Source organism: Caloenas nicobarica, chromosome 7 (assembly GCF_036013445.1).
Source record: "Caloenas nicobarica isolate bCalNic1 chromosome 7, bCalNic1.hap1, whole genome shotgun sequence".
Taxonomy (NCBI): domain Eukaryota; kingdom Metazoa; phylum Chordata; class Aves; order Columbiformes; family Columbidae; genus Caloenas; species Caloenas nicobarica.
The window spans coordinates 14,431,770-14,455,114 of record NC_088251.1 but is presented as its reverse complement, the minus strand read 5'-3'; the positions used below and the strand labels follow the sequence as shown (position 1 = coordinate 14,455,114).

At 64.2% G+C, this 23,345-nt stretch overlaps 4 protein-coding genes across 7 annotated transcripts; 2 read left to right on the top strand and 2 right to left on the bottom strand.

Annotated features, from left to right (window-relative positions):
- Window positions 1-156: 156 nt before the first annotated feature.
- Window positions 157-5,389, bottom strand: SFXN3 (sideroflexin 3). Of its 2 annotated transcripts, none has more exons than XM_065639556.1 (11): window positions 5,308-5,389; window positions 4,591-4,757; window positions 4,202-4,372; window positions 3,921-4,019; window positions 3,570-3,645; window positions 3,063-3,148; window positions 2,508-2,635; window positions 2,333-2,382; window positions 2,130-2,179; window positions 1,650-1,697; window positions 157-1,347 (listed from the first exon to the last, which is right to left on the bottom strand). In XM_065639556.1, exons 2-11 carry the CDS (start codon window positions 4,752-4,754, stop codon window positions 1,251-1,253), a joined length of 969 nt encoding a protein of 322 aa, XP_065495628.1. In that variant the 5' UTR covers window positions 4,755-4,757; window positions 5,308-5,389; the 3' UTR covers window positions 157-1,250. The 2 variants fall into 2 exon arrangements, with proteins under 2 accessions (XP_065495628.1, XP_065495629.1); XM_065639557.1 differs by having other exon boundaries at window positions 4,591-4,841; window positions 5,308-5,365.
- Window positions 5,390-5,466: 77 nt separating this feature from the next.
- PDZD7 (PDZ domain containing 7) lies at window positions 5,467-14,697 on the top strand. 3 transcript variants are annotated; one of them, XM_065639553.1, is made up of 18 exons: window positions 5,467-5,494; window positions 6,703-6,847; window positions 7,448-7,863; window positions 8,037-8,177; window positions 8,559-8,733; window positions 9,051-9,227; window positions 9,451-9,598; window positions 9,819-9,879; window positions 10,326-10,751; window positions 11,259-11,462; window positions 11,660-11,701; window positions 11,869-12,026; window positions 12,213-12,304; window positions 12,440-12,531; window positions 12,631-12,702; window positions 13,117-13,608; window positions 13,929-14,029; window positions 14,188-14,697. In XM_065639553.1, exons 3-18 carry the CDS (start codon window positions 7,671-7,673, stop codon window positions 14,335-14,337), a joined length of 2,724 nt encoding a protein of 907 aa, XP_065495625.1. In that variant the 5' UTR covers window positions 5,467-5,494; window positions 6,703-6,847; window positions 7,448-7,670; the 3' UTR covers window positions 14,338-14,697. The 3 variants fall into 3 exon arrangements, with proteins under 3 accessions (XP_065495625.1, XP_065495623.1, XP_065495624.1); XM_065639551.1 differs by lacking the exons at window positions 5,467-5,494; window positions 6,703-6,847 and having other exon boundaries at window positions 7,022-7,863; XM_065639552.1 differs by lacking the exons at window positions 5,467-5,494; window positions 6,703-6,847; window positions 11,660-11,701 and having other exon boundaries at window positions 7,022-7,863.
- LZTS2 (leucine zipper tumor suppressor 2) lies at window positions 14,588-22,401 on the bottom strand. Its single transcript, XM_065639554.1, has 6 exons — window positions 22,368-22,401; window positions 20,635-20,703; window positions 18,905-19,372; window positions 18,028-18,543; window positions 17,223-17,492; window positions 14,588-16,166 (listed from the first exon to the last, which is right to left on the bottom strand). The coding sequence occupies exons 3-6, from the start codon at window positions 19,331-19,333 to the stop codon at window positions 15,486-15,488; spliced, it is 1,896 nt and encodes a 631-aa protein (XP_065495626.1). The 5' UTR covers window positions 19,334-19,372; window positions 20,635-20,703; window positions 22,368-22,401; the 3' UTR covers window positions 14,588-15,485.
- LOC135990893 (proline-rich protein HaeIII subfamily 1-like) lies at window positions 20,329-22,756 on the top strand. Its single transcript, XM_065639021.1, has 2 exons — window positions 20,329-20,611; window positions 22,119-22,756. The coding sequence occupies exons 1-2, from the start codon at window positions 20,329-20,331 to the stop codon at window positions 22,754-22,756; spliced, it is 921 nt and encodes a 306-aa protein (XP_065495093.1).
- Window positions 22,757-23,345: the final 589 nt, after the last annotated feature.

Sequence of the window (23,345 nt, the reverse complement as noted above, 5' to 3'; positions counted from 1 at the left end):
CTGGAACATGGGAGCAGAGCCTGGCCCCAGGGAGCACAGGGGCAACACAGCAGCTGACTTGTCCATCCCTCCCACTCCCATCTTCACACGATTGGCAGTCCCTTTCCACTGTATACAAAATGGCAAGCAACACTTTTCTCTTTTCATTTGGTTTTGTATAAACAACCTGCTTTTATTATTTGGTATATATAGGTACATCGTATGTATATAAAAAATAACTAGAGAAGAACATGGTATACTTAAAGCTATTTAAGAAGGTCTACCTGAAAGCAAGCACTCCAGGAGGGGGAGAATGAACCCTCAGGGGGAGCCCAGCCCTGAACAGAGATGGCATTAAGATAAGAATAAAAAGGGAGACTCTCTGCTGGGATTAAAATGTGCCATTTGCTCTGGGATGGAAGGAGCAGAAAGTCAGATTAAATCCCCGGAGCAGCCCAGATGAGAGCAGAGGGTGAGCTGAGATCACATGCCTGGGCTGGGAGAGCCCCCCCGGCATTTGAGCTGCTGTGTGTGCTTCAAATCACTCACCCTTGGCTATTTTGGGTATAGGGAGTTTTCCTCTCTGAAAGCTGCTCTGCCATCCCCAGGCGCCAGCTGTTGAACTGATGGGGAACATGAGGTGCCTGCAGAGGGGTTTAACCCTCAAATGCCATGATTGTCCACTGCCTCCTAAAGCTGAGGAGCACCATTCAGGCTAGACATGAGGAAGAAATTTTTTACCATGAAGGCTGTAAAATACTGGAAGTTGCCCAGAGAACTGGTAGATGTTCCATCCCTGGAAATATTCAAGGCCAGGCTGGACAGGGCTCTGAGCAACCTGATCTAGTTGAAGATGTCCCTCTCATTGCAAGGGGGTAGCACTAGATGACCTTTGAAGGTCCCTTCCAACCCGAACTATTCTGTGATTATATTATTTTCTTCTCCACCCCACATCCCTGCTCCCAAGGTCCCTGGTGCTGCTGCCTATGCTCCAGCACACAGCTACAGGCAGGCTGAGCACGAGAGACATGCACAGGGGTGGCAGCCAGCATGTCCCCAGAGCAGGGCTGAGCCAAGGCATGGGGACAGGGTTTGGTGTGGTGCAGTACTGTGGGCATCCTGGGATGCGGGGCTCAGCACCTGGAATCTACGGACACGTAACAGCCAAGGGAAAGCGGCAGTGGCCCCAAAGGGATCTGAGGGGCGAAACTCAGCAATGTGCTGGCCCAGCAGCTCTGCAGCAGGCATCTCGGCCACCCCGGGACCCCTGTTCAGAGCCCTTTGTTGAAGTAGACGGTCTCCAGCCGTGGGTCTTTCTCCCGGATCCGAGCTTGGACTTCAGGCTCCAGGCGGCTCACAGGCATCGAGCTGCCAAGCAGACACAGATACAGGGAGTGGAGAAGCGACACCCACCAGTAGCCTCAGGTTGGTAAAACACCTGCTGTCACTCCTTCCTCACCTGCGGCCCATGGGGATATTGTCCCCACGGCCCCACTGCATGTGTGTGTGCACAGGGACGTGTGTGTGCACACAGTTTCAAGCCTCTGACTGCTTGAAGGAGCCAAATCATCTCTTGGGAGTTAGAGAGCACAAGGAGCCCATGCACCCCCACCTACCCCCCATATCCTGCCCCATGGGGCCAGGCTTGCAGGCAAGGTGCCCATCCTCACCTTTTCTGCGGGAAGAGTGCACAGCACAGTGGGGTCGCAAACACCAAGCTGCAAGGGAAAGACACAGAGAGGAGAAGCTGGGCTGCAGGGCAACAAGGAGGCAGCCCATAGCTGTGCTGGGTGCTCAGCCAAGGAAGGGGTAAGGAGATGCCCTGTCCAAGCTCCAGACCCTACATTCGGCTCCTGAAGTGGGGCAAATCCTGTCCCCATCAGTATGGGTGTACAGCAATGATGAGCAGGAGCCCACTGGAGCTTGAGGTACATAAAGACGGAGCAAAACAGCTCCCAGTCCCAGGACCTCATACCCCATCCTATCTGCCTGGGGGGATAACAGCCTGGCTGAGCTCTGGCACCTCCCCAAGGAGCTCTGGGGTGGCTCTCACTGCCCCTGCCAAGCAGACTCCCCAGCGGCATCGCCCCCTGTAGCCAGGGTTGGTCTGTGCCTGGGGTGGTGATGCCCGTCGGCAGAGGGTGACTTACCAGAGTCCCACCAGGCCGACCTGCAGAGGAGCGTTCAGGTACGGGTACCGCTGCCGGGGACAGGGAGAGGCTGAGGTCAGTGGGGCAGATGGGGCGGGAAGGTGTATGTTCCCTGACAGGGTGCCAGTCCCAAGGGGTGCCAGCACAGGCACATGCTTGGGGGTGTCTCTGTGCCCACCCTCCCCTCCCAGTACCAGCAGTACCTTCAGGAAAGCTCTCTTCTCCAGGGCATTCATGATCACCGGTGGGATGGCTGGGGCAGAGGGGAAGGAGATGAGTTCCCAGTGCTCACAGCCCCCTGCCAGCCACGGGACCCTGTCCCACGCTGCCAGGGACCAGCTGCAGCCCTTGGACATGGGTGGAGGAAGGGATACTCACCCATGGCCGGGGCTGCCATGCCAATGCGGGACACCACCACCTGGAAAATGGCCTTCTGGGCTGCGGCTGTGGACTCACCTAGGCGGTTCCCGTTCTCATCCGTGACAGGGATCCCCAGCTTGAGTTCTCTGCAGGGAGAGGGAGCATGAGAAGGGCCCCAGGGCACGTAGATGGGGAGATCAAGACGCAGGGCAGGGAGACAGCACAGGGGCACATCTCCAGGAGAGGTTGGTGTCCCCCTATATTCCCCATTACTGCCTGTGTAAAGAGTCTAAGGGGTCACAGCTGGATCCCCATTCACACCCACACACAGCAAGGCTGGATGTGCAGCAGGGCAGGGATGGGGAGTTGACAGCTGGCATTAACTGATAATCCCTTGGGATGCAAAGGGGAGCTTGTACCCTCAAACCAAACATCCAGGGCAAGGGCTGCCAGCAGGGCCAGAAGGAAGCTCCCCGTAAGCCCAGGGCACTGCTACCCTCCCTGTGTCCCCTCACCAGTGTCTGGTGAATCCCAACGCAAGCCCAAGTGCCGTGTCCCAGCCCAGGGGCTCACCTCTGCCTCATCAGCGGGATGTTGATGCAGTTGGCAGCAGCCACGGCTGCAAAAGGCACGTACCGGCCGATGATGGCTGGCAAGTGCTGTGGGGGCAAGCAGGGAGCATGTCATGCAAAGGGTCTGGGGGCAGAGCTGCAAGACCCTGAGGGATTCCAGCCCCGCTGGGGAAAACCATTCTCTCTACATCTACAACTTCCAGCTGGTGAAAGCCCAGGGAGTCTGGCACGTCCCACGTCCCCTCCCAGCCCTGGAGGAGGCCAAGGGGTGAAAGAAGCCTGGAGAGATCCAGCTGGGGATGGAACAGGGCCAGAGGGACAGGCCATTTCCAGAGCCATCACTGGGGAGAGGGGCTGACTTGTGTGGCTGCCCCAGGAAACCCCTTTCCTCCATTTTCTTCTCTGCCCCAGGTGATGGGGTAAATCCCCTGCTCAGCTCAGACCTCAGGGAGACCCCACAGGGAGGGTCCAGGTGCCTCCAACTAGTGATGGCCAAAGGCCACCTTACCTTGGTGAGAGATTTGAGCCCCAGTGCTGTGACAACTGCCCCCGTGGTTGCACTCACATAGGCTGTGCCCAGCTGGCTGCAAGAGCAGGAAGTGACACCAATAAACGAGCATCTCCCCAACCTGCCACCCCCCCAAAGGATGGGACAGCATGATTTTCAATAGCAGCAGGACACCTGGGTTCCTCTCCCAGCTCTACCACCAACCTTGACAGCCCCATTGGTGCCCATCTCTAGCTGTGCCAGGTCCCCATTGTCCCATCTCACAGCCCCCCGCTACTCAAGAAGGTATTCAAGGCACCCTACTCATGGCATTTTGGGGTTCCCTAGGGACCTGCTCAGAGGGATGTTTACCTGGGGGTGATGGGTGCATCCCCGCTGCGGTTGGTGTAGTTGACAACGGCATTGAAGGACTGGTTGACCCACTGCCAGAAGAGCACGGCCGGAGTGGTCCTATCAGAGAGAAGATGGTGCTGGTGGTACTGGGGGATGCCACCCATGCTCCTATGGCATGGGTGCCTTGCAGGGTACAGGGCATGCGTCCCCTCCTCACCCCAGTGGCAGAAGGGCACCCAGGGGATGGCTTTCTTCCCCTAGACACCCTCTTGGCCCTGGGGTGAGGAGGGGACAGGTACCTGTAGAAAGTCAGCATGCAACCGGTGATGGTCATGTTCATGGGCACCTGGGCGGACATGCGCCCTATAAGGAGCATCTTCTCACCCGTGTCGGGGTGGAAAGCCGAGTCGTAGATGTACTTCGCCCGCCAAAGCTGGTCCTCCGTTAGACCTGGGGGTACTGTGCCTGCCCTGCCAGGTAAGAGTAGCACCCGTTGGGAGAACCTCTGCCAGCACCCATGCCATACCTGGTCCCCCGACCCCATGTGGGGCAGCAGGGAGATGCCTTGGGGACCAACCAGTTCGCTTTGGCTGGGGAAGGCTAGAACTGCTCCCATTCCCACTCCTGGGGATGGCCCTAAGGCCATACCCTGTCCTGGAGCAGTGCTGGGGTACAGCCACCCCAATACCTGTAGTCCTCCACCACCCGGCGAGCCTCGTCCAGCGTGGCCCCCGAGAGCAGCAGGTTTCGGGGGTCAGTCACCATGAAGAAGTGCTTGGCCCGTCCCTGGAAAGTGCTCTGGTCCCAGCGGGGTTCTCGGATGTTGATGGTGGCAGGGAGGGATGGTGGCATCTTCTGGGGAGAGGCAGTTAATGGAATGTAGTGCCTGAGCGCTCCCCTCCTGCAGCCCTGCTGGGGCAGCTCTGCAGTTCCCTCAGCCTGGAGGAGACACAGGCAGGGGCCAGGGTGCCCCTGAGTGGGAGCCCCAAGCCCACCCAGCACACGGGGCAGCTCCCGGGTGGGGTGACCCCACCACTGCACCCTCTCACCCTGCAATCTGTCAGTAAGGAGCCCTCCGACATGGCTAACACCAGCCACCAGAACAGTTAGGGACCCCCCACCCCAGCAGGACACCCCAGCCACGGGTGGGGGACGGGGACTCCCCTACTTCGAGGCTGGTGTTGGTACCAGTCGCGGGGAGGGCGAGGAAAGGAACGGGAAGGAGGAATAACACCCCGCCCGGAAGGCACCAAAAGACACGGCACGGCCCCATCTCCACGCCCGCCCTTCCCCGCGAGAACCGGGGCTCTGCTCCCCCCTCCCAGGTCAGATCATCCCTCCCCTCATCCCTTCCCGCACGCGTAGCCCTCCCTCCCCCGCCCCCATAACGACCCCCCGCACTCACGGCTTCCCGGGCAGCGCCCACCGTGCCCGCGCCGCCGCCGCCGCTGCCGCCGCCCCTCTCCCGCCCGGCGCGCTGACGTCCGGCCTCGTCACGGGGGGGGCGGCCCCGCGGCGGGGGGAGCCGGGCGGCGGCGCCGCGCGGGGGGCGGCGGGGGCCACGCGGGACCGGTCTGGCTGCGGGAGGGGCGGTACGTGCCGAGCCGCACGCGGCGTCCGCCCCCGCCCCCCCCCCCGCCTCCGATTGCTCGCGTGGGTGCGTGCGCGGGAGTATTCGCGCGTGGGCGCGCGCGCTCTCACGTGGGTGCGTGCCTGTGCGCTCACGTGCGTATCGGTGTCCGTGCGTGTGCGTTCACGTCGGCTTTCCGCTCACTCGGGTGCACGTGTGTGTGTTTTCACGTGGGCGTTCACGTGCGTGTTTCTGCGCGTCGCTGCGCGCACAAGGGGCGTCCCCGTTCCAGCCGTGTGTGCCCGCGGGGCTCACGCGGGTGTCGGTGCCTGTGCCACGCGCGCGCGTGCTCGTACCGTCGTGCTCACGCGTGTCGCATCGGTGTTCACGCGTGGCACGGTGTCTCGGCAGGGCGGCTGCGTGCCAGTGTGTGTCGGCTTGTGGAGAAGGTACTGGCACACGCGTGTGCACCGCTGTGCCTGCGTATGCACAGGGCTGCGTGCACGCGTGTGGCCCGCTGCGCGTGCAGCGGCGCTCCGTGGGTGTCTGCGAGTGCGTGCGCACAGGCGGCACGCCTGAGCTTGCACGCGTGTGACTGCGCAGGGGTATAAACACGCATGTCGTGGACGTGTGGGTGCATGGGGTGTATGTGTGTGTGGGTGCGCGTCCCCACGCCGGCCGTGCCCCCCCAGCCCCTCACCCCGGCGCTTCCCCGCCGCCCGCTGTCGGTGTGTCCCGGGGGGGCTGCCCCGGGGCGCAGCGTGGACCCTGCCACTGTGGGAGCGCAGGGACCCCCCTACCCTGGTCCCCGCCCCCGCCGCCCGGCCGCAGCCCCCCCGCGGCACCCCCGGCCGCCGCGCATCACCTGAAACCGCCACGGTGTCGGGTTCGCGCTGGCGGCGCCGGGCCCCGCCGGGTGGTCACGGCCAGCCCGGGTTGGAGGCGATGCCCCACGGGGAGGGAGGACACGGGGGGACACCGGCTCGCATCACCGGAGTGGGCGGAGGGGGGACACACCCCCTTCCCTGGCCGTGCCTCAGTTTCCCCTGTGTCCCCCGGGGTCCCTCGCGCTAAAGGAGGGGTTTGGGGGGGCACCGAATCCCTCGCCCCACGCAGCCCCGCGGGGAGACTCGCCCCCCGAGCCCCACCATGCCGTGCCCGTGGGGAAAACACACACACAGGGCTCCCTCCCCAGCTGCAAGGCCAGCCCTGGCCGCTCTTGATTGACAGCTCCCGCGCCCGATGGCCGCGCCGGTCCCGCAGGGACAGCCAATCCCCGCGGGCGGGGGGGCAGGAGGCGGTGCTGCTCCCCCCGGCTTCTCCATCCCCCCCGCGCTGCCGGGTGTCTCTTTCGCAGGTGGCACCATGGGGACAGGTGAGGAGGGCACGGGACGGCGGAAGGGGGGGCGGCGGTAAGGGGGTCTCCAGCGCCCCTTTGAGGAGTGAGCACTGCTGGATGGTGCTGGGGGGGGAAAGGAGCAGCCGGGGGTGCCATGGGGGGCTGTCAGGCGACGGGGACACCGGCGTGTTCCCCTGGCCGGGATCATCACTTATTTATTGAGGTCAGGCTGGGGCAAACAGGGGACGAAGCGGGGGGGCCCCGTGATGGCGTTTCATCCACACCTGGAAAATCCCCGTGAGCACTTTGCTGGGGGCATCAGCCGGTCCCCTACCCCATGGCAGCTCCCGGCGGTGCAAACGTGGGAGGACAGAGGGGGCTCTCCCCATCTCCTGCTGCAAATCTTCCCCAGGGAGGGGCCGGGGGGGGTCAGGTCCTGCTCACTGGCCTAAAACTGAGATCCCTGCCAGGTAAAGCCCCTTTGCATTTCAGCATCCTTGCCCCAGGGCAGGGCAGCCTGTGCCTGCCACCCCCATGGTGGTACCCAGGACCCTGCAGCAGTTTGGTCCCCGGGGCGCTGTGGGACGAGAGGGGACAGGGCTTGAGAAGGGGTCACGAAGTTCCTGGTCCCTCCAGGCTGTGTAGCTGTGCCCAGGACCTGTCCTGCCAGCACCGAGCACCTGCACCAGCTGGCCCCAGCATCGCACTGCTAAGAGAGAGCAGTGCCGGAGCTCGGGTATGTGCTGCTGGACTATGCCATGTCCACGCCCGGCCGGTGGGCAGCCCTGGTCCCGTGAGGACACGGCCAGTCCTGAGCCGGACACTGGGACACCGGGACGCCAGGGTGCCCAGCGCCACCATGGCCCAGGGCTGGGATGCAGCGCTGTCAGGGATGACGGCGGGCAGCCGGTCACGGAGCTCCAGCAGCGAGGCCAGCCTGGCTCCCCGCTACCTCCTCAGCAAGCAGAGCCGCCTGCTCAACGGGGACGACCGGGGCAGCCGCACTGCCTCCCCCATGGGCCGTGTCATCCTCATCAACAACCCCATCGAAGGTGCGTGTGGTGTCCCAGCCCTCTGCTCACACACGTGGCCAGAGGGCCCAGACACCTGGGTTGTCCAGGCCCAGGAGCAGGGAGAGTTATCCTGGGACTGGGGACATCCCCAGCAAGAGACAACCCTCCCTATCACTTGGACCCGGCCCAGGTGACATTTTCTGTCCCCACAGCCAGCAGCAATGACAGCAACGTCATCAATGCCATCACGGTGGAGAAGAGCATGGACGGCAAGCTGGGTTTCAGCGTCCGTGGCGGCTCCGAGCACGGGCTGGGCATCTTCGTCAGCAAGGTGGACGAGGGCAGCGCTGCTGGTAAGTGGGGCAGGCTGAGGGACACCAGTGGGGACAGGCACATGCCAGCAAGACCCTTTGGGGAGCTCCCAGTGACACAATGCTGCAGCAGCGATTCCACCCTTCGTGGTGGCAAGCCACCATTTGCTCCCTGCCGCCTCTGACCACAGAGAAGGGGCAGGGACCGGAGCGGGCAGACTCGTGCTGATGTCTCTGAGCTCCATCCCCAAGCCACAGCAAGGTGACAAGCCTCTCGCCTGCCACAGCCTTGCTGCATTTGCTGAGCATCCCCACCTCTGCTACCATGGGGTCTAGATCAGGCTGGGGACACATTTAGGGAGACACCAAACAAGGACATCAGTGCTGGGTCAGGTGCCCAGCCAAGCCATGTGCCCCTTGCAGAGCAGGCCGGGCTGTGTGTTGGTGACAAGATCACGGAGGTGAACAGCGTGAGCCTGGAGAACATCACCATGAGCAGTGCTGTCAAGGTCCTCACTGGCAACAATCGCCTCCGCATGGTGGTTCGGCGGATGGGCCGTGTGCCAGGCATCAAGTTCTCCAAGGAGAAGACGGCATGGTGAGCAGAGTGTCCCTCATGCCAGCGTCCCAAAGCCCAGCTCCATGGAGGTCATGGTGGGGAAGCTTGCTGGGGAATGCTGGGTGATCCCCAGGGTGGAGGGCATCAGAGGTCTCCAAGGAAGGTGGGGAGAACCCAAGGTGGGGCACAGGATGGAACAGGAAGGTCTGGAGCAGGCAGGGTGGGCACAAGCCCCATCCTCACTATCCTCCATCCCCATCATTCTTGTCTGCTGGGTGACACTGATGTCCCCATCCCACTGGGAGACAAGAACCAGACCACTGAGGCCCCCCCCAAACACTGTGCCCATGCCCCAGGGTGGATGTGGTGAACAGGCGCCTGGTGGTGGAGAAAAGTGGCTCGACACCATCAGAGAGTGGATCTGAGGATGGCTTGCGGCGCATTGTCCACCTCTACACCACCTCCGATGACTACTGCCTGGGCTTCAACATCCGCGGTGGCAGGGAGTTCGGCCTCGGCATCTATGTTTCCAAGTACGGCCACCCTGGGGGGCAGGAGCGGGACACGGCACCCTCATCTCTGCTGTGCCCATGCTGGGGCTCAGCACCGCTTCCTTGGCTGAGCCCCTCAGGCTCACAAGTCTGGGGGCATCATCACTATGGGTGCTGGAGCATGGGACTGCCCAGCTGGAGGTGTGGGGTTGGAGCAGAGCTCCGGCAAGAGCTTTGACCCATCCTGCCCCTGCTGCTGCCCTAGGGTGGACCCCGGGGGGCTGGCGGAGCAGAACGGCATTCGGGTGGGAGACCAAGTCCTTGCAGCCAATGGAGTCAAGTTTGAAGACATAAGCCATAGCAAGGCAGTGGAGGTGCTCAAGGGGCAGACACATATCATGCTAACCATCAAGGTACCTGTGGGACCCCTGGGTGAGGCAGGGGGGTCGGTGTCCCCCCACACTGGCACTGCCCCAGCTTGGCCTGGTGCCTGTGGGGCCGGTGCGGCTGCCGGCTGGTTGGGTTTCAAGCGGGTGGGAGGGGGGAATTTATTATTCATGGCTGGCACTGTATCGGGTTCGCCCAGGGCGGACGGCACTCACTGACCCCCATGTCCTCTCCCCCTGTGCCTAGGAGACCGGCCGGTTCCCTGCCTACAAGGAGATGGTGGCCGAGTACTGCTGGCTCAGTCGCTGTAAGGACAGTGCTGTGCGGGTACCAGCAGGGACACTGGGCTGGGGCACAGGGGGGCTGGGACCCCCATGCAAGGGGCATCCGTCCCTAGTGGGGAGGGAGAAGGTCCTTGTGCCATGGCCTTGGAAGGGTACGAAGCTCCCTGTGCCAGAGTCAGCATCCCTATGGTCCCCGTGGCCTTGCAGAGTCCCACCTGTACCCTATCCTTGGAAGGGACATGGAGAGCCCTGTACCGTGGCCAGCAGCCTCGTGGTCCCGTTGATCCTGCAGGGTCCCACGTGTTCCCATTCTTGCAGGGGACATGAAGATCCCTATGCAATGCTCAGCAGCCCTTCCCCAATCCCCATGACTCTGTGGGTCTTCACATGTCCCCTGTCCTCAGGGGCTATGTGGAGCTCCTTGTGGCCCCATGGTGTGTCACACCATCTCCCTGCTGTGACTTTGCAGTGACCAACGGGCAGCTGCAGCAGCTGTCTCAGGCCTCAGAGACCAGCTCTTCCATCTCCTCCTACTCCTCGGGGCCAGCGCCAGGGACAGTGAACGGGCTGGGGACGGCCACCCTGGGGCCTCCCGCCCGCACCGTGGACGTGGCCATCTCCACAGAGGATGGGCCACGGCGGAGCTGGGCACGGGAGCGTGCTGAGCGGGCCATGCAGACTGAGCCGGCCACCGAGGGGCTGCCAGAGACACGGCGCACGGTGCGGCCCCCTGAGCTGCTGCGGGACACAGCCATCCGGGGCCAGGGTGCCCGCGAGCTCCCTGGCACCCACCCGCGCCGGACCTTCACCCACTCACCCAAGACGGCACTGCTGCTGGCGCTGAGCCGGCCCCGGCAGCCCATCACGCGCTCCCAGAGCGACCTCACCGTCGCCGGTAAGCACCAGGGTACGACCCCATGTGTGGGACTCACGCCTGGCTGGGGTACCCCTCCAACCCTGCACCCCTAGCCCTGGGAGTCCCATAGCGCAGTCTATGCCTCATGTGGTGCCCATCCCTTGCTCCAGTATCCTATAACCCCTGACCCACACGGATTTCTGACCGCCGCTCCTTAGCATCCTATAGTCAAGTCCCTGGCCCCTATCCCAGCATCATATTGCGCCCCCCCCCCATACGGACACCAGACCACCAGTCCTGGGCATCCTATAGACCTGCATAGCCTCAGTCGTGTCCTTGCAGATTGCCAGGCACCCCAAAGCCCAACCCCACAGCTCCTGGAGACCCCTTGCTCCACAAAACAGGTCTGTCTTCCAGTCAGTGCCCCCCAGTAGTCCCTCTGCCCCCCCCAGGTTCCCAGCCCAGACCCCACTTCCCAGGTGCCAAACACCATTTGGGGTGGTGTCCCCTGGACCCTCCACTCCAACCCCCCTTCTCTGTCCCCAGAGGAGAAGCGGAAGAAGGAGAAGCCAGAGGGACAAGGGGCACGGGGAGCCCCCCCAGGGCTGCACCGCTCCAAGACCCTCGTCAACCTCTTCTTCAAGGGGGGCCGTGCTGCCAGCCAGAGCTGGGCACCCCCCAGCCAGGAGCCCTCCACCTCCGACCACTGGACACGCGCCAAGTCCCCGGGGCGCCCCGATGGGGACAGAGGTACTGAGCTGGGGGACAGCGTGGGGAGGGATCCAGTCTGGGACCAGTCTACCCTTCTGTGGCACTGCAAACGGCACCCCTGCATGAAGCGGTTGTAGGAAAGGGGTCCTTGGGCATGCAATTTTGGTGATGGGCAGCAATGCCACTGCTCACCGCCCCTCCCGCCAGGTGCTCACCCCTCTCCATCTCCATTGCAGTAGGCGCTGTGCAGAAGTTTGTCATCCGGAGCCTAAAGCGGGGTAACGGGGGTGCCCGTGTGCCCGGGGCGGGCCGCGGGGCAGGCTCTGCATGCACCTGACCCCGTGCTGCATGTGTCTGTGCAACTCTGGTGTGGATTGAGGTGGTGGGGTCACGGGAGGTTGTGGGGTGCCCCCCTGGCTACCCCTCCTTGCTGTCTCCCCACCAGAGAAGAGCCGGCGTGCCAGCATCCTGGGCCCGGCCAGCATCACCACCCTGCAGCCCAACGGCAGTGACTCTGAGGCCCGGCTGCCACACATCCAGGACACCGCCGCACGCCTCCTCAGCCCTGACGAGGTGACAGCTGTGCTGCGCCACTGCTCCCGGGTATGGCACTGTGTAGTGGCAGGGTGTAGGCAAAACAGTGCTGGTGCCCTGGGCTTATCCCCAGGCAGCTCCTGCATCCCACGGGGCACCACGACCAGTGCTACCTGCGCATGTTAAGGTCTGAGAGGTAAACTGAGGCACGGGGTAGGGGGCACCTATCTGCTAACACCCCTCCTGTGCCCGCAGTACCTGCATGAGGGCAGCGTGGAGGATTTGGTGCGGCCGCTGCTGGCCATCCTGGACCGGCCCGAGAAGGTCCTACTGCTGCGGGATGTGAGGTGGGTGATGCCAGGGGTACTCTAATACCATCCAGCGGGTTGGGAAGGACCCAGAGCCTCCCACTCGCTCTTTTGCCCCGCTTGTGCTCCATCCCAGAGGTGGACACAACCTGTCCCCTCTCCATGCCCCCACAGGAGTGTGGTGGCCCCCACAGACCTAGGCCGGTTTGACAGCATGGTGATGCCCCTGGAGCTGGAAGCCTTCGATGCCCTGAAGAGCCGCTCAGGTAGAACCCCACCCCCTCGGGACCTTGGCTGGCATGGGGGGCAGTGGGCAGGGTGGGCACAGCCAGTGAAGGGTGACCATTGGCTCTCCCTGCCCGCAGTGCGCTCGCCTGCCCTCCGTCCAGCCCACCACGATGTCCCCCCCAAAAGACACCTTATCACACCAGTGCCTGGTGAGTGCCACCCCCTAGGGTCTGCCTGGCAGGAGCAATTTGAGGGAGGAGAAAGGGAGGTGGGAGCCAAAGAAGGGTGAGCTGGGATGTCTGGGTGCACAGGGTCCCAGGAGAGGGCAGGTCTGGTATCCCTGGCTGGTCCTGGGGTAGCAGGATCTGTGGAACCTGGATACCAGGGGGGTTTGGGGAGAAGGATCTGGGGTCCCTGGAGAGAGGTGCCTGGGGGCCCCTGGGTGTCAGAGGTCCCGGGCAGGGAGCAGGGTGTCCCTGGAGGAGGAAGAGATGGGGGTCTTGGTGTCCAGGGGGTCCCTGGGTGGCAGGAGTCCCCAGGTGCTGGGGTCCTGGGGGGATCCCTGGGTGATGGGGATCTCAGGGAGCAGGGCTGGGGGCGTCCCTAAACCCTTCTCATTGCAGACTACCGGGGCGGGTTTCTGCTGAAGCCGGCAGGAGCCCCAGAGCCAGAGGAAGCTGGGGGGCTGCAGGCAAGCCCAGCCCGGCCGCGGGCCTCCCCTAGCCCCCACCGGCTTCACCCCCGCGCCTACACCCCGCTCCCCGACGTGCCAGTGGATGCCTACGCCTGCGCCAGCCGCCCCCCACCTGCCGCCAGCCCCCGGTCCCCCAACTGGCTGCTGGCCGAGCCCCCGCCAGGCGAGGGGCGTGGGCGCTCACGCAGCCCCCGGCCCGTCTGGCACAAGGAGCCCCCTGGGTCGGCGCCTGATGGAGGGGCTGAGGTGCTGGGGAAGCCCCGGCGGGCACGGCCCCCCCTCGCACCCCTCTTTGGGGGGTCAGGAGGTGAGGCGGGGGCTGGGACAGCCATCAATGGCCCTGGGGATGCTGGCAGGGAGGAAGAGGAGGAAGAGTACCAGCTGCTCACTGTCACCCTCTCCAAGCTGAAGCACTCGCTGGGTGGGTGACCTTCAGGTGGGACCCTGGGCGTGGGGTGGGGACGGGCCCCCCCCAACACCAGCATCACTGGCCTGCATGACACCCCCTTGGCAAGGGGCACCCCATTTAGGAGGCAGACAGCGAAACCCTGAACATTGCCCGGTCGCAGTTCTCCAAAACTAGAAGGGGAGGAGCTGCCCCTGACGTGCTCGCATGCATGTAGGACCTACCAAGACAGGGTGGGATGGAGGCACAGCTGCACAGGGGACGGGGTACCACACCTGGGAGTGGGTGGGGGTCCCAACCTACCCAGGTACGAGGGTGTTGTGTCTCCCCTGCAGGCATCAGCATCTCCGGTGGCATCGAGTCCAGAGCGCAGCCAGTGGTGAAGATTGAGAAGATCTTCCCCGGAGGAGCTGCCTTCCTCAGCGGTGTCCTCAAGGTATGGGGGGACCTTAAGGGACACAGCAAACCCCAGAAGGAGGGGGGTAGGCATGAATCCTGACACCCCCATCCTATAGTGCTGCTGGGTGCTGGCAGCCCCATGGCACCCCAAAAGCAGCTGCACTTCAACCCACTGCCTTCTCTCCTGGGGATCAGGCCGGGCAGGAGCTGGTGTCAGTGGATGGGGAGAGCCTGCAGAACGTCACCCACCAGCGGGCTGTGGACATCATCCGCCAGGCCTACCGCAACAAAGCCAAGGAGCCCATGGAGCTGGTGGTGCGGGTGCCCAGAGGCCCCCCAGAGTGATGCTGCACCCCCACTTTGAGCCATCCCCTGCCTCTGGAGGAGCAAGACAGCTCATTCCTGCACCAAGCTTTGGCCGGTCTCAGCGTAGCCAGAGGGTGTGAGAGCCAGAGCTGCTACACAGGCACAGAGGAGCTGCCCGCAGCAGGACTTGCGGGGGGGCAAATGCTGGTTATACAGGAGTGGGGCATGCGGCCCCTGGCCCCGCTCTGGACACATGGACACAGCCCTGAAAAAAAACACAGCCAGGGGCTCATTTTTAATTGGCATTTCTGGGTGGTACATGGGCGAGCCAGGCTCTGGGAACAGGACATAACTGAAATAAAGTACAAAAATCCCCCCTCTGGAGCTGGGGGCGACCAAGCCAGAGCTGGACACAGCCAGGCTTTTCCTTTGGTTTGACACCCCGTCTGGGTGCCCAGCTGGGCCCCCCCACCTCGGCCCACCCCAGGGATGTCCCCAGCTGTCACTCCCAGCGCCGTGCCCCTCTCCCCTGGCAGGCTGGGCATCACAAGGGCATGGGCCAGGCATTTCTTTGGGGAGGAAACAGAGGGATGCTGGGGGTGAGGGCATGGGAAAGGCACTGAGGGGCACAGACAGGTGGGGTGTGAGCTGAGCAAGGGTGATATGTTTTGGTAGGTCCTATAAAAATAGAGTTATTTAAAATGGCACAGAAACGATCCCCTGACAAACACATGGGGGTGGAGGGGAGGCTGGCACAGGCAGGGACAGGGCACATGCCATCCCCTTTGGAAGTGGCTGCGTGACAATGCCAGCAGGGATGAGAGGGAGGGGACAAGCCAGCCCTCCCCCTGCCCAAGGTGACCCTGGCTGAAGCCAGTGCTGCTAATCCCCCGGGCGCTAAGAGGATCAGCTGGAACCAGTTCTGGGCAGCCCTGAAGCCGGGACTCAGCACCCACCTGGCCCCACATCTCACAGGCATCCCCCCACCGTGATGGGCGCCAATGCACCCTCACCCCACCATTGCAGTGCTGGGGAGGGAGCAGTGCCTGTGGTCCCCTCTGCCCCCTCACAGTGCCAGCAGTCTCTGCAGAGCTGGGGAGAGCGCAGGGACCCCCCATGGCTCCCAAAATCCATGAGGCTGGAGGCTCCCTCCACCCTCCGAGCACAGGGCGAGGGCAGGCAGTGTCTCAGATCTCGGTGGCTGTGATCTCCTCGAAGGGTGGGTCAGGGCCAGGGGGGTCGCAAGGCTCAGGCGGGGGCTCCTCACCCTGGAGCCGGAGATGCTGGAGCCGCTGCTCGAGCCGCCGATTGCGGCGGTACATCTGGATGTAGCTGTACTGCAGCTGCTTCTGGTAGCGGATCACCCGCTCCTTCTCACCCTGCCATGTGCTGCGCTCCTGCTCGAAGGCGTCCCGCTGCTCCTGCCCATGCTGCCGCTCCAGGGCCACCTCTGCCCGCAGCCGCTCCAGCTGCCGCCGCAGCCCCACGCTGCCCCGGGGCTCCTCGCTGGGTTGGGGACAACCCTCAGCAGGTGGGGGACACCCCTCGCTGGGCTGGTGGCATCGCCCGCGGGTGGCTTCCCGCAGCCCTGCCACCTCCTGCTCGAGCCGGCCGGCTTTGGCGCGGAAGAGGTCAGCCTCGCTCTTGCGCCGCTGCAGTTCGTTGGCACAGACCTCCAGCTCCAGTGCCTTCAGGCGAGCAGCCTCCTGCAGCCCCTGCGCCCGCCGCTCGCCCGCCTGCAGCTGCGCCCGCGCCTCCCGCAGCTGCGCCCGCAGCCCCAGCAGCTCGGCGCCCCGCTGCGCCAGCTCCGCCTGCGCCTCCTTCAGCTGCTGCTTCAGCAGTGAGATCTCCCCCGACTTCTGGCACACCTGCGGGATGATGGAATCATAGAATCATTTTGGTTGGAAGAGACTCTCGAGATCATCGAGTCCAACCATTAACCCAACACTGGCACTAAAGCACGTCCCTAAGATTATCATCTACACGTCTCTTAAACACCTCAAGGGATGGCGACTCCATCACTTCCCTGGGCAGCCTGTTCCAATGCTTGACAACCCTTCCTGTGAAGAAATGTTTCCTAATACCCAATCTAAACCTCCCCTGGTGCAACCTGAGGCCATTTCCTCTCATCCTATCACTTGCTACTCGGGAGAAGAGACCAAGACTCTCCATGCTACAACCTCCTTTCAGGTAGTTGTAGACAGCGATAAGGTCTCCCCTCAGCCTCCTTTTCCCCAGGCTAAACAGTCCCACTTCCCTCAGCCAATCCTCATCAGACTTGTGCTCCAGACCCCTCACCAGCTCTGTTGCCCTTCTCTGCACTCTCTCCTGCACCTTCATGTCTTTCTTGTAGTGAGGGGCCCAAACACAAACACAGTATTCAAGGTGGGGCCTCACCAGCACGGAGTACAGGAGGACAATCACTGCCCTAGTCCTGCTGGCCACACTATTCCTGATACAAGCCAAGATGCTGTTGGCCTTTTTGGCCACCTGGGCACACTGCTGGCTCACATTCAGGCGGCTGTTGATCAACACTCCAAGATCCTTTTCCTCCAGGCAGCTTTCCAGCCACTCTTCCCTGAGCCTGTAGCGCTCCATGGGGTTGTTGTGATCCAAGTGCAGGACCTGGCACTTGGCCTTGTTAAACCTCATACAGTTGGCCTCAGCCTAATGATCCAGCCGGTCCAGATCCCTCTGTAGAGCCTTCCTACCCTTGAGCAGATCAACACTCCCACCTGACTTGGCATTGTCTGCAAACTTACTGAGGTGCACTCAATCCCCTTGTCCAGATCATTGATAAAATTATTAAACAGAACTGGCCCTAATACTGAGCCCCTGCAGCTGATGGGGCTCAGGTGCAGGCCAGGACCCCCCCAGCCACACCCTGCACTCCCCGACTCGCCCAGCACTGTCGGACAACTCACCTCCCACTTGGTCTCCTCCAGCCGGGGTGCCAGCTCGGTGTGCTCGCGCTGGAAGGAGGCGCAGCGCCGCTCTAGCAGGTCCCGCTCCTGCAGCAGCTGGGCCAAGTCCTCCTGCAGCTGCTTCTTCTCCTGCTGCAGCTGCAGCACCTGGAGCTGCAGGACCTGCTGCCCACGCTGCGCTGCCTGCGCTGCCTGCCGCGCCTGAGCCGCACAGCGCTGCCGCAGCCCCTCCAGCTCCTGCTCACAGCGCCGCTGCTTCTCCTCGTACACCTGGGTGGCAGGGAAGGACGTGTTGTGGGGGCGGTGGGGCACCTCCATGCTTCTGCTGCCCTCTCCAGGATGGGCATCCCCTGCCTACAGGGAGGAGGGTGGCATGTCCGCCCCAAAGCAGAGGAGAGGCCCAGAAGGGGTGTGATGTAGTGGTGTCCCCTCTCTCCTCATGCTCCCATCCCTTGTCATGCTGGCCCCCCTATGTCAGTACTCCCAGAGTCTATAGGGCTCCCCCAGCCCCAACACCAGTGGGGAGAAGTCCCAGGTGCATCCAAAATAGGGCACCTCAAGACAAGGCACCTCAGTCAGTACAAATGCTCCCCCCACATCATATGAGGATCCCCCAGAGCCTATATAGGACCACCCACTGGTGAGGAAAACCCCCATTCCCAAAACCACGGGAAAAAGTATTCCCATACAAGGGTCTGTAGAGAGTTCCCAAAGGGGGTCCCCTGCTTCACAACCAGGAGAGATGTCCACGTGAGGCACCTCAGGGAGGGAGGCAGGGACAGGATGGGGGGACACTGTGGCATACCTGGCAGATGGCCACCTCGTTCTCATCCAGGCTGTCGCGCAGGAGCTGCAGCTCAGCCTCCCTCTCCCGCAGCTTGTCCTCCAGCTCCCGCACCAGCATGGCCTCCTCGCTGGGCAGGGGCGAGCGCCCGCAGGAGCCGCTCTCCGAGGAGGGCCGGCCCCTGCCGCTCAGCGAGCCCGTGCTCTTGCTGGAGGATGAGCGCCCGCTGTCCGAGTTGGAGGGGCGGCAGCCCCCCACGGGGTCAGGGGGACCGTGGAGGCTGGCTGGCAGGGCGCCCACCTCGGGGTGTTGGCTGCAGCCCGTGCTGTAGGTGGGCAGGCTGGAGAGGGAGTTGCGCCCTGAATCCGAGAGGGTGCTGGCGCGGCAGCTCAGGGAGCCGGGCTTCTCAGCACCCAGCAAGTGGGTGAGGCTCACCTGGCTCTCTGAGAGCCCCGGGCGTGCACCTGGCTGGGTGCTCCGGAGCTTGGGCACCACTGGCTTGAAGGCCATGGGGCGGATCAGGGTCTTCTCCACGTTCTGCCAAGGGAAGACGAGAGAGTAGGGGGTCTCGGGGACCTGCCACCATCCCAAGGGTCTGCCTGGGGTGGTGACAGTGGGGTGCCCTCAGCCCCAATGCCTTTGCACCTAAAAGGAGACAAGAGCCGGTCGCTGCCTGCTCTGTCCCTACTCTACGGGGTGCCTAGGTGGGTTCCGACAGGCACCCTTGGCATGAAGGAAGGGACATCAAGGGCACAGGATCACCACCTCCCCAGGCGCAACAAAAATGGGGCCACGTGGCCCCAGTTCACATACCCCAGCCCATAGCCAACCCAGCATGGCACAGGGAGCAAAGCCAAGACCCCAGCACCCACTCAACCTGCTGCTGCCTCCCCCTCACCTCCTCCAGCTTGCCAGAGACAGGGACCAGCTTGGGGGGCGGCCCCTGGAGGTGATCACTGGGGGCTCGGTCATCGTGGGGCTCATCTGAGTCACTGCAGAGGCTGGCAGGAGAGGGGGCGTCGAGCCAGTCACCGCAGAAGCCCCCGTTGGCGTAGGCGTGGGCGACACTGGACACGGCCGTATGGGGCTCCTCAGGAGACGGGGGGTCCCCGGGGCTGGCCCGGAGCAGCCCCTCTTGCTTGCGGAATGAGGCGGCAGGGGGCCCCCCATCACAGGGCTGGCCAGCACGGTCGTGGCGGGGCCGGCCGGGCAGGAGGCTGCCGACGCTGCCCATGGCGGCGGGGGGCGAGCGGGTGGCCGTGCGGAGCTGCGCAGACCCCTCAGCAGCTGCCTCAAGGGGCACCGGCAGCGTCTGCACGATGGCCATGGCGGGGGCGCCCCCAGCGGGCAGGGGCACGCAGGCAGCCTGTGGGCAAGGGAGATGGGACGTCAGAGCCATGGGGACTGCTGGCCGTGCCCCAATGGCTGCCAGCATCCCTGGGTGGGCACAGGGGAAACCCCAGGTTCGCAGACATCATCCCCAATCTTGTGGGTGCACGTTGGCCCAACGGGAAGCAGGCAGAATGAGAGGCCAAATGAACAAGAATGAAACAAGTTTTAGCCGGGGGGGCAGCATCAACACCCCCCAGCTGGGCTCAGCATCCCAGGGGAGCAGCCCAGGGGTGCCAGGGGCTGTGGGTGCTGGTGGCACCGTGGGGCAGCAGCAATGAGGTCCTGCCCTGCAGCGTGACCCCGCCGCAGGAAGCATGCCAGGGCTGGAGGCGAATCCCGAGAGGCCCGCAGAGAGACGGCTCCCGGGCAGGCTGCCCGCCTGCCTGCCCCATGGCTCCTGCCTGCCCCAAGGCACCCGCCAGCACAGCCCACATGGAGACCAGAGGCCAGCCCCTTGCCCTGCCCCACAGCCCCCACCTCTCTGCAGTGACCCCACAGAGGGTGCCCCCTAACCCCAGACACCCACAGCGGGGTGCAGGGTACCCCAGAGAGCTGCCAGGCCTTGACCATCTGCTAATCAAGCCTCTGCTGACCAGGGGGGCCAGGCAGGGGGTCCCTCCCCTGACCCACCCACTGAGGTTGGAGGGCTACCGTGGTACCAGGTGGGTGAGTTGGAGACTACATGGAACAGCACAGGGCAGGGGGCTCTGCCCCAGGCACTCCGCATTGAACCCCCGCTGGCCACCCACTCCACTGAGAGGACAGCTGCCAGGCAGGCAGGTTGTCCAAGATGTGGGCACCAGGCTCTTTCCCAGCCTCAACACATGGGTGCCCCTGGTTCCTGCCCCACATGCCCCTCTCCAGCTGGGGAGGGTGCTCTGCCAGTGCCCTGCTGCGGCCCCCCCGCCCCAACTCATGCCATACGCCTGCATGACGGGCGCCAGCCAACGGGCTGGATCCGTCCCCTGCTGCCTCATCACATCTTGCACATGGCTGCGGCTGGCACGGGGCACGGGCGGGGGGGCCGCTGCCCGCATGGTCTCGCCTGCCGAGCTGTCACCTGAAATCAATCCGCCTGCCAGCGCCCAGGGGGACGAGCAGGGGAGAGATACCGACGAGCCAGCCCCCCATGACACCATCGCCCCCACTGGCACACGCACCCCCAGGGACACGGTGACCTCACGTCATGCCTGTGACACCCCAGGGTGCGAAAGTGGGTGACCTCCCCCCACTAACCTCGCCAGCCGCTGCCCATCCGTCCGGTCCGCTTGGGCTCTTGCACCACGAAGATGGCTCCACCAGCCCCTGAAGCAGGATGGAGAAAGAGGAGGGGGGTTAGGGTGCCAAACAGCAACGGGGGTCCCTGCGCCCCCCACAGTCCTCTCTGCTCAAGCCCACCAGTGCCAGCATGGCACAGGGGCTGTGAAGGGAGCCCAGCAGCCGGTACACTTCTCCAAACACCCAGAGATGGCTGTGGCCGCCCTGGGAGGGGTGCTGGGGACAACGGCCTGCCGTGGGGACCTGACGTTGCCAGAGAGGCAGGATCAGGGACTGGGGAGGGACATGAAGCAACCCTGTCCCAAAGGGCATCTCAGTCCCCCACAGCTGCAGCCAGGCAAGGCGCAGCACCCCACCCCTGCGAAAACCCCCCAGGACGTGTGGGTCAGGTGGAAGCCTCTGGGGACAGCCGGGTCCCCACACAGCCACAGAGGGGATGCTGCCACCACCAGAGCCCCACGCTCAGCAGCCAGGCTGGGAGGTGGTGGGAAGGGGCTCCATCTTCTCCCTCCCACAAGCCCCCCCAGCCCGCTGAGAGGGTCCCACTGCTGCCAAAGGGAGCAAGTCACCAGGGGGACAGGGGCAGCCACCCAGCCAGCTGCCAGCACTCCATGAAACCTCCCTCCAGCCACCCAGTAAAACCAGTCAGCAACTGGGGCGGCGTCACCACCAGCCGCTCCGTCCGGAGCGCAGCAAAGCCAGATCGCACCGTTCCGACCCCAAAAAGGCAAGGGAAGGCTCAGTCCCTGCTCCGTCGAACCCCCACCCTGAGCTGCTGGGTGCTTCTGGTCCCTGGGGACCCCCACATGACAACAGCACCTCAGAGCCACCCCAGGGCAAGGGGAAGCAGCCCCTCATCCCTCCCAATGCACCTGGCCCGTGTGCACCCCCGCATGCCCCCTTTTAGCCTCCCCCACATCCCAAGGCTCCCCGAGTGGTGCTGCCCCCTTTGCCCACCCCACAACCCCCCTTGCCCTCCCAACCACCCCACACTGCCCCACTGAGCTCTGCAGCCCCCAGCCCGCCCCACAGTGCTTCCACCCTGCCTGACCCCTCAGCTCCACTAAGTGCCCCACGGCTCCCCTGGGCCCCCGCTGCCCCACAGCTCCCCCAACGTGCCCTAAATACCCCCAAAGTTCCCCATGACACCCCCAAAGTGGCCTACGGAGCCCCAGGGCCTGTACCGCCCCACAACACCCCCAAAGTGCCCCATGGCACCCCCAAAGTGCCGCACGGAGCTCCTGGGCCTCTGCTGCCCCTCAGCTCCCCCAAAGTGCCCCTAAAGCACCTCCAAAGTGCTCCAAAACACCCCCAAAGTTCTCCACGGGGCCGCTGGGCCTGCACTGCCCCAAAACTCCCCCAGAGTGCCCCAAAAGCACCTCCAAAGTGCCCCGCAATCCCAAAAAGCGCCCCATGGACCCCCAGGGCCTCTGCATCCCCAGGACGCCCCAAAGTGCCCCTGAAACAGCCCCAAAGCGCCACACAGCGCCGCAGCCCCCCGGACACCCGGTTCCCCCCAAAGCGGCCCCCGGGGCCCGGCCCCCCCAACACCTCAAGTGCCGGCAGCTCCCCCAAAGCGCTCCCCGTGGCCCCCGCGCCTTGGCCGCCCCACGGTTCGCTCCGAGCGCCGCCGCAGCGCGCCCCCCCACCCCAGCCCCGCGGGACCCCCCGGGCCCGGCCCCCGCACTCACCGCGGCCCCGCCGCCGCCTCCCGCGCCGCGCCGCGCCCCGCCGCCCCGCGCCAGGCCACGCCCCCTGCAAAGCCCCGCCCCCTCAGGCCCCGCCCCCGAGCGGGAAGGGGCTGGGGGCACCCGCCGCGTGGGTCACCCTCGCCCCGTACAGACCCAGTCACGTCGATCCCGGGGCTGGGGGCCTCATCTCCTGCATCGCACCGGCCCAGCCCCGCCGGGGGAATCTCCGTCCCCCAAAGCAGCCCCAGGCCCGCCAGGTGGAGGTTGCCCCCGAGGATGCGCTCCCCCAAAATTTGTCCGGAGAGCCCAGCCCCCTTGCCAAGGAGACTGGGGGGGGGCTCTGCCCCGTCTGCTGCTCCCCTCCCACCATGGGATATTGCAGCTCTTGAGACTCTTCAAGAGCTTCAAATCGGGGGGAAATGGAGAAAAAAAATAAACACATATAAACCCATCCCCAGCCCAGAAAGCCACTGGGCAGGACTCAGCCGTGGGCACCCAGACACACACCATCCACTCCAGGCAGTCTGGTGTCACCCGGGCTACCCCCCTGGGTCTCCATCACCTGCTCCCAGCCCCAGCAAGGGGTGGGTAGGTGGGAGATGGGGGTCCCAGACTTTTCCTCTGCCCCATTTCTACTCCACAGCCCTGTGACAGCACCAGCGCTGAGCTAGACTCGGGGAAAATAGGGGCCAGGGAGCCAGGGGGCCCTTGGGCCAAAAGGGGGACACCCACAACCCTCACCCCAGCTGTGCTTGGGGCCTGGCATCCCCCACCATTCCCCACCTTACCTCCATGTCCCCAGGACCCTCCTCCTCCATCACCCACTGCCGGCCTTGGGGGGAGCTCACACCTGCGCTGACAGCACCCAAGGGTGCTCTCCTGGCCCCGGAGAGCTGGTGCACCCCGAAATCCGGGGCTGGGTGTGTACCGCACGCACCAGCCCCTCATTATGGCTCAGGTTAAAACTATGCCCGGCAC

Coding starts and splice junctions, on each gene's coding strand:
- PDZD7 (XM_065639551.1), top strand. CDS start 7,149: ATGGCAGCTCCCGGCGGTGCAAACGTGGGAGGACAGAGGGGGCTCTCC. Junction 11,463..11,659: donor GCGCCCCGATGGGGACAGAG/GTACTGAGCTGG, acceptor TCTCCATTGCAG/TAGGCGCTGTGCAGAAGTTT. Junction 14,030..14,187: donor TCCTCAGCGGTGTCCTCAAG/GTATGGGGGGAC, acceptor CCTGGGGATCAG/GCCGGGCAGGAGCTGGTGTC.
- LZTS2 (XM_065639554.1), bottom strand. CDS start 19,333: ATGGCCATCGTGCAGACGCTGCCGGTGCCCCTTGAGGCAGCTGCTGAG. Junction 18,544..18,904: donor TCTCTGGCAAGCTGGAGGAG/GTGAGGGGGAGG, acceptor TTCCCTTGGCAG/AACGTGGAGAAGACCCTGAT. Junction 16,167..17,222: donor TGGAGGAGACCAAGTGGGAG/GTGAGTTGTCCG, acceptor ATCATCCCGCAG/GTGTGCCAGAAGTCGGGGGA.
- SFXN3 (XM_065639556.1), bottom strand. CDS start 4,754: ATGCCACCATCCCTCCCTGCCACCATCAACATCCGAGAACCCCGCTGG. Junction 4,373..4,590: donor CGGGTGGTGGAGGACTACAG/GTATTGGGGTGG, acceptor CTTACCTGGCAG/GGCAGGCACAGTACCCCCAG. Junction 1,348..1,649: donor GCACTCTTCCCGCAGAAAAG/GTGAGGATGGGC, acceptor TCTGCTTGGCAG/CTCGATGCCTGTGAGCCGCC.
- LOC135990893 (XM_065639021.1), top strand. CDS start 20,329: ATGACGGGCGCCAGCCAACGGGCTGGATCCGTCCCCTGCTGCCTCATC. Junction 20,612..22,118: donor TGACACCCCAGGGTGCGAAA/GTGGGTGACCTC, acceptor CTGCATCCCCAG/GACGCCCCAAAGTGCCCCTG.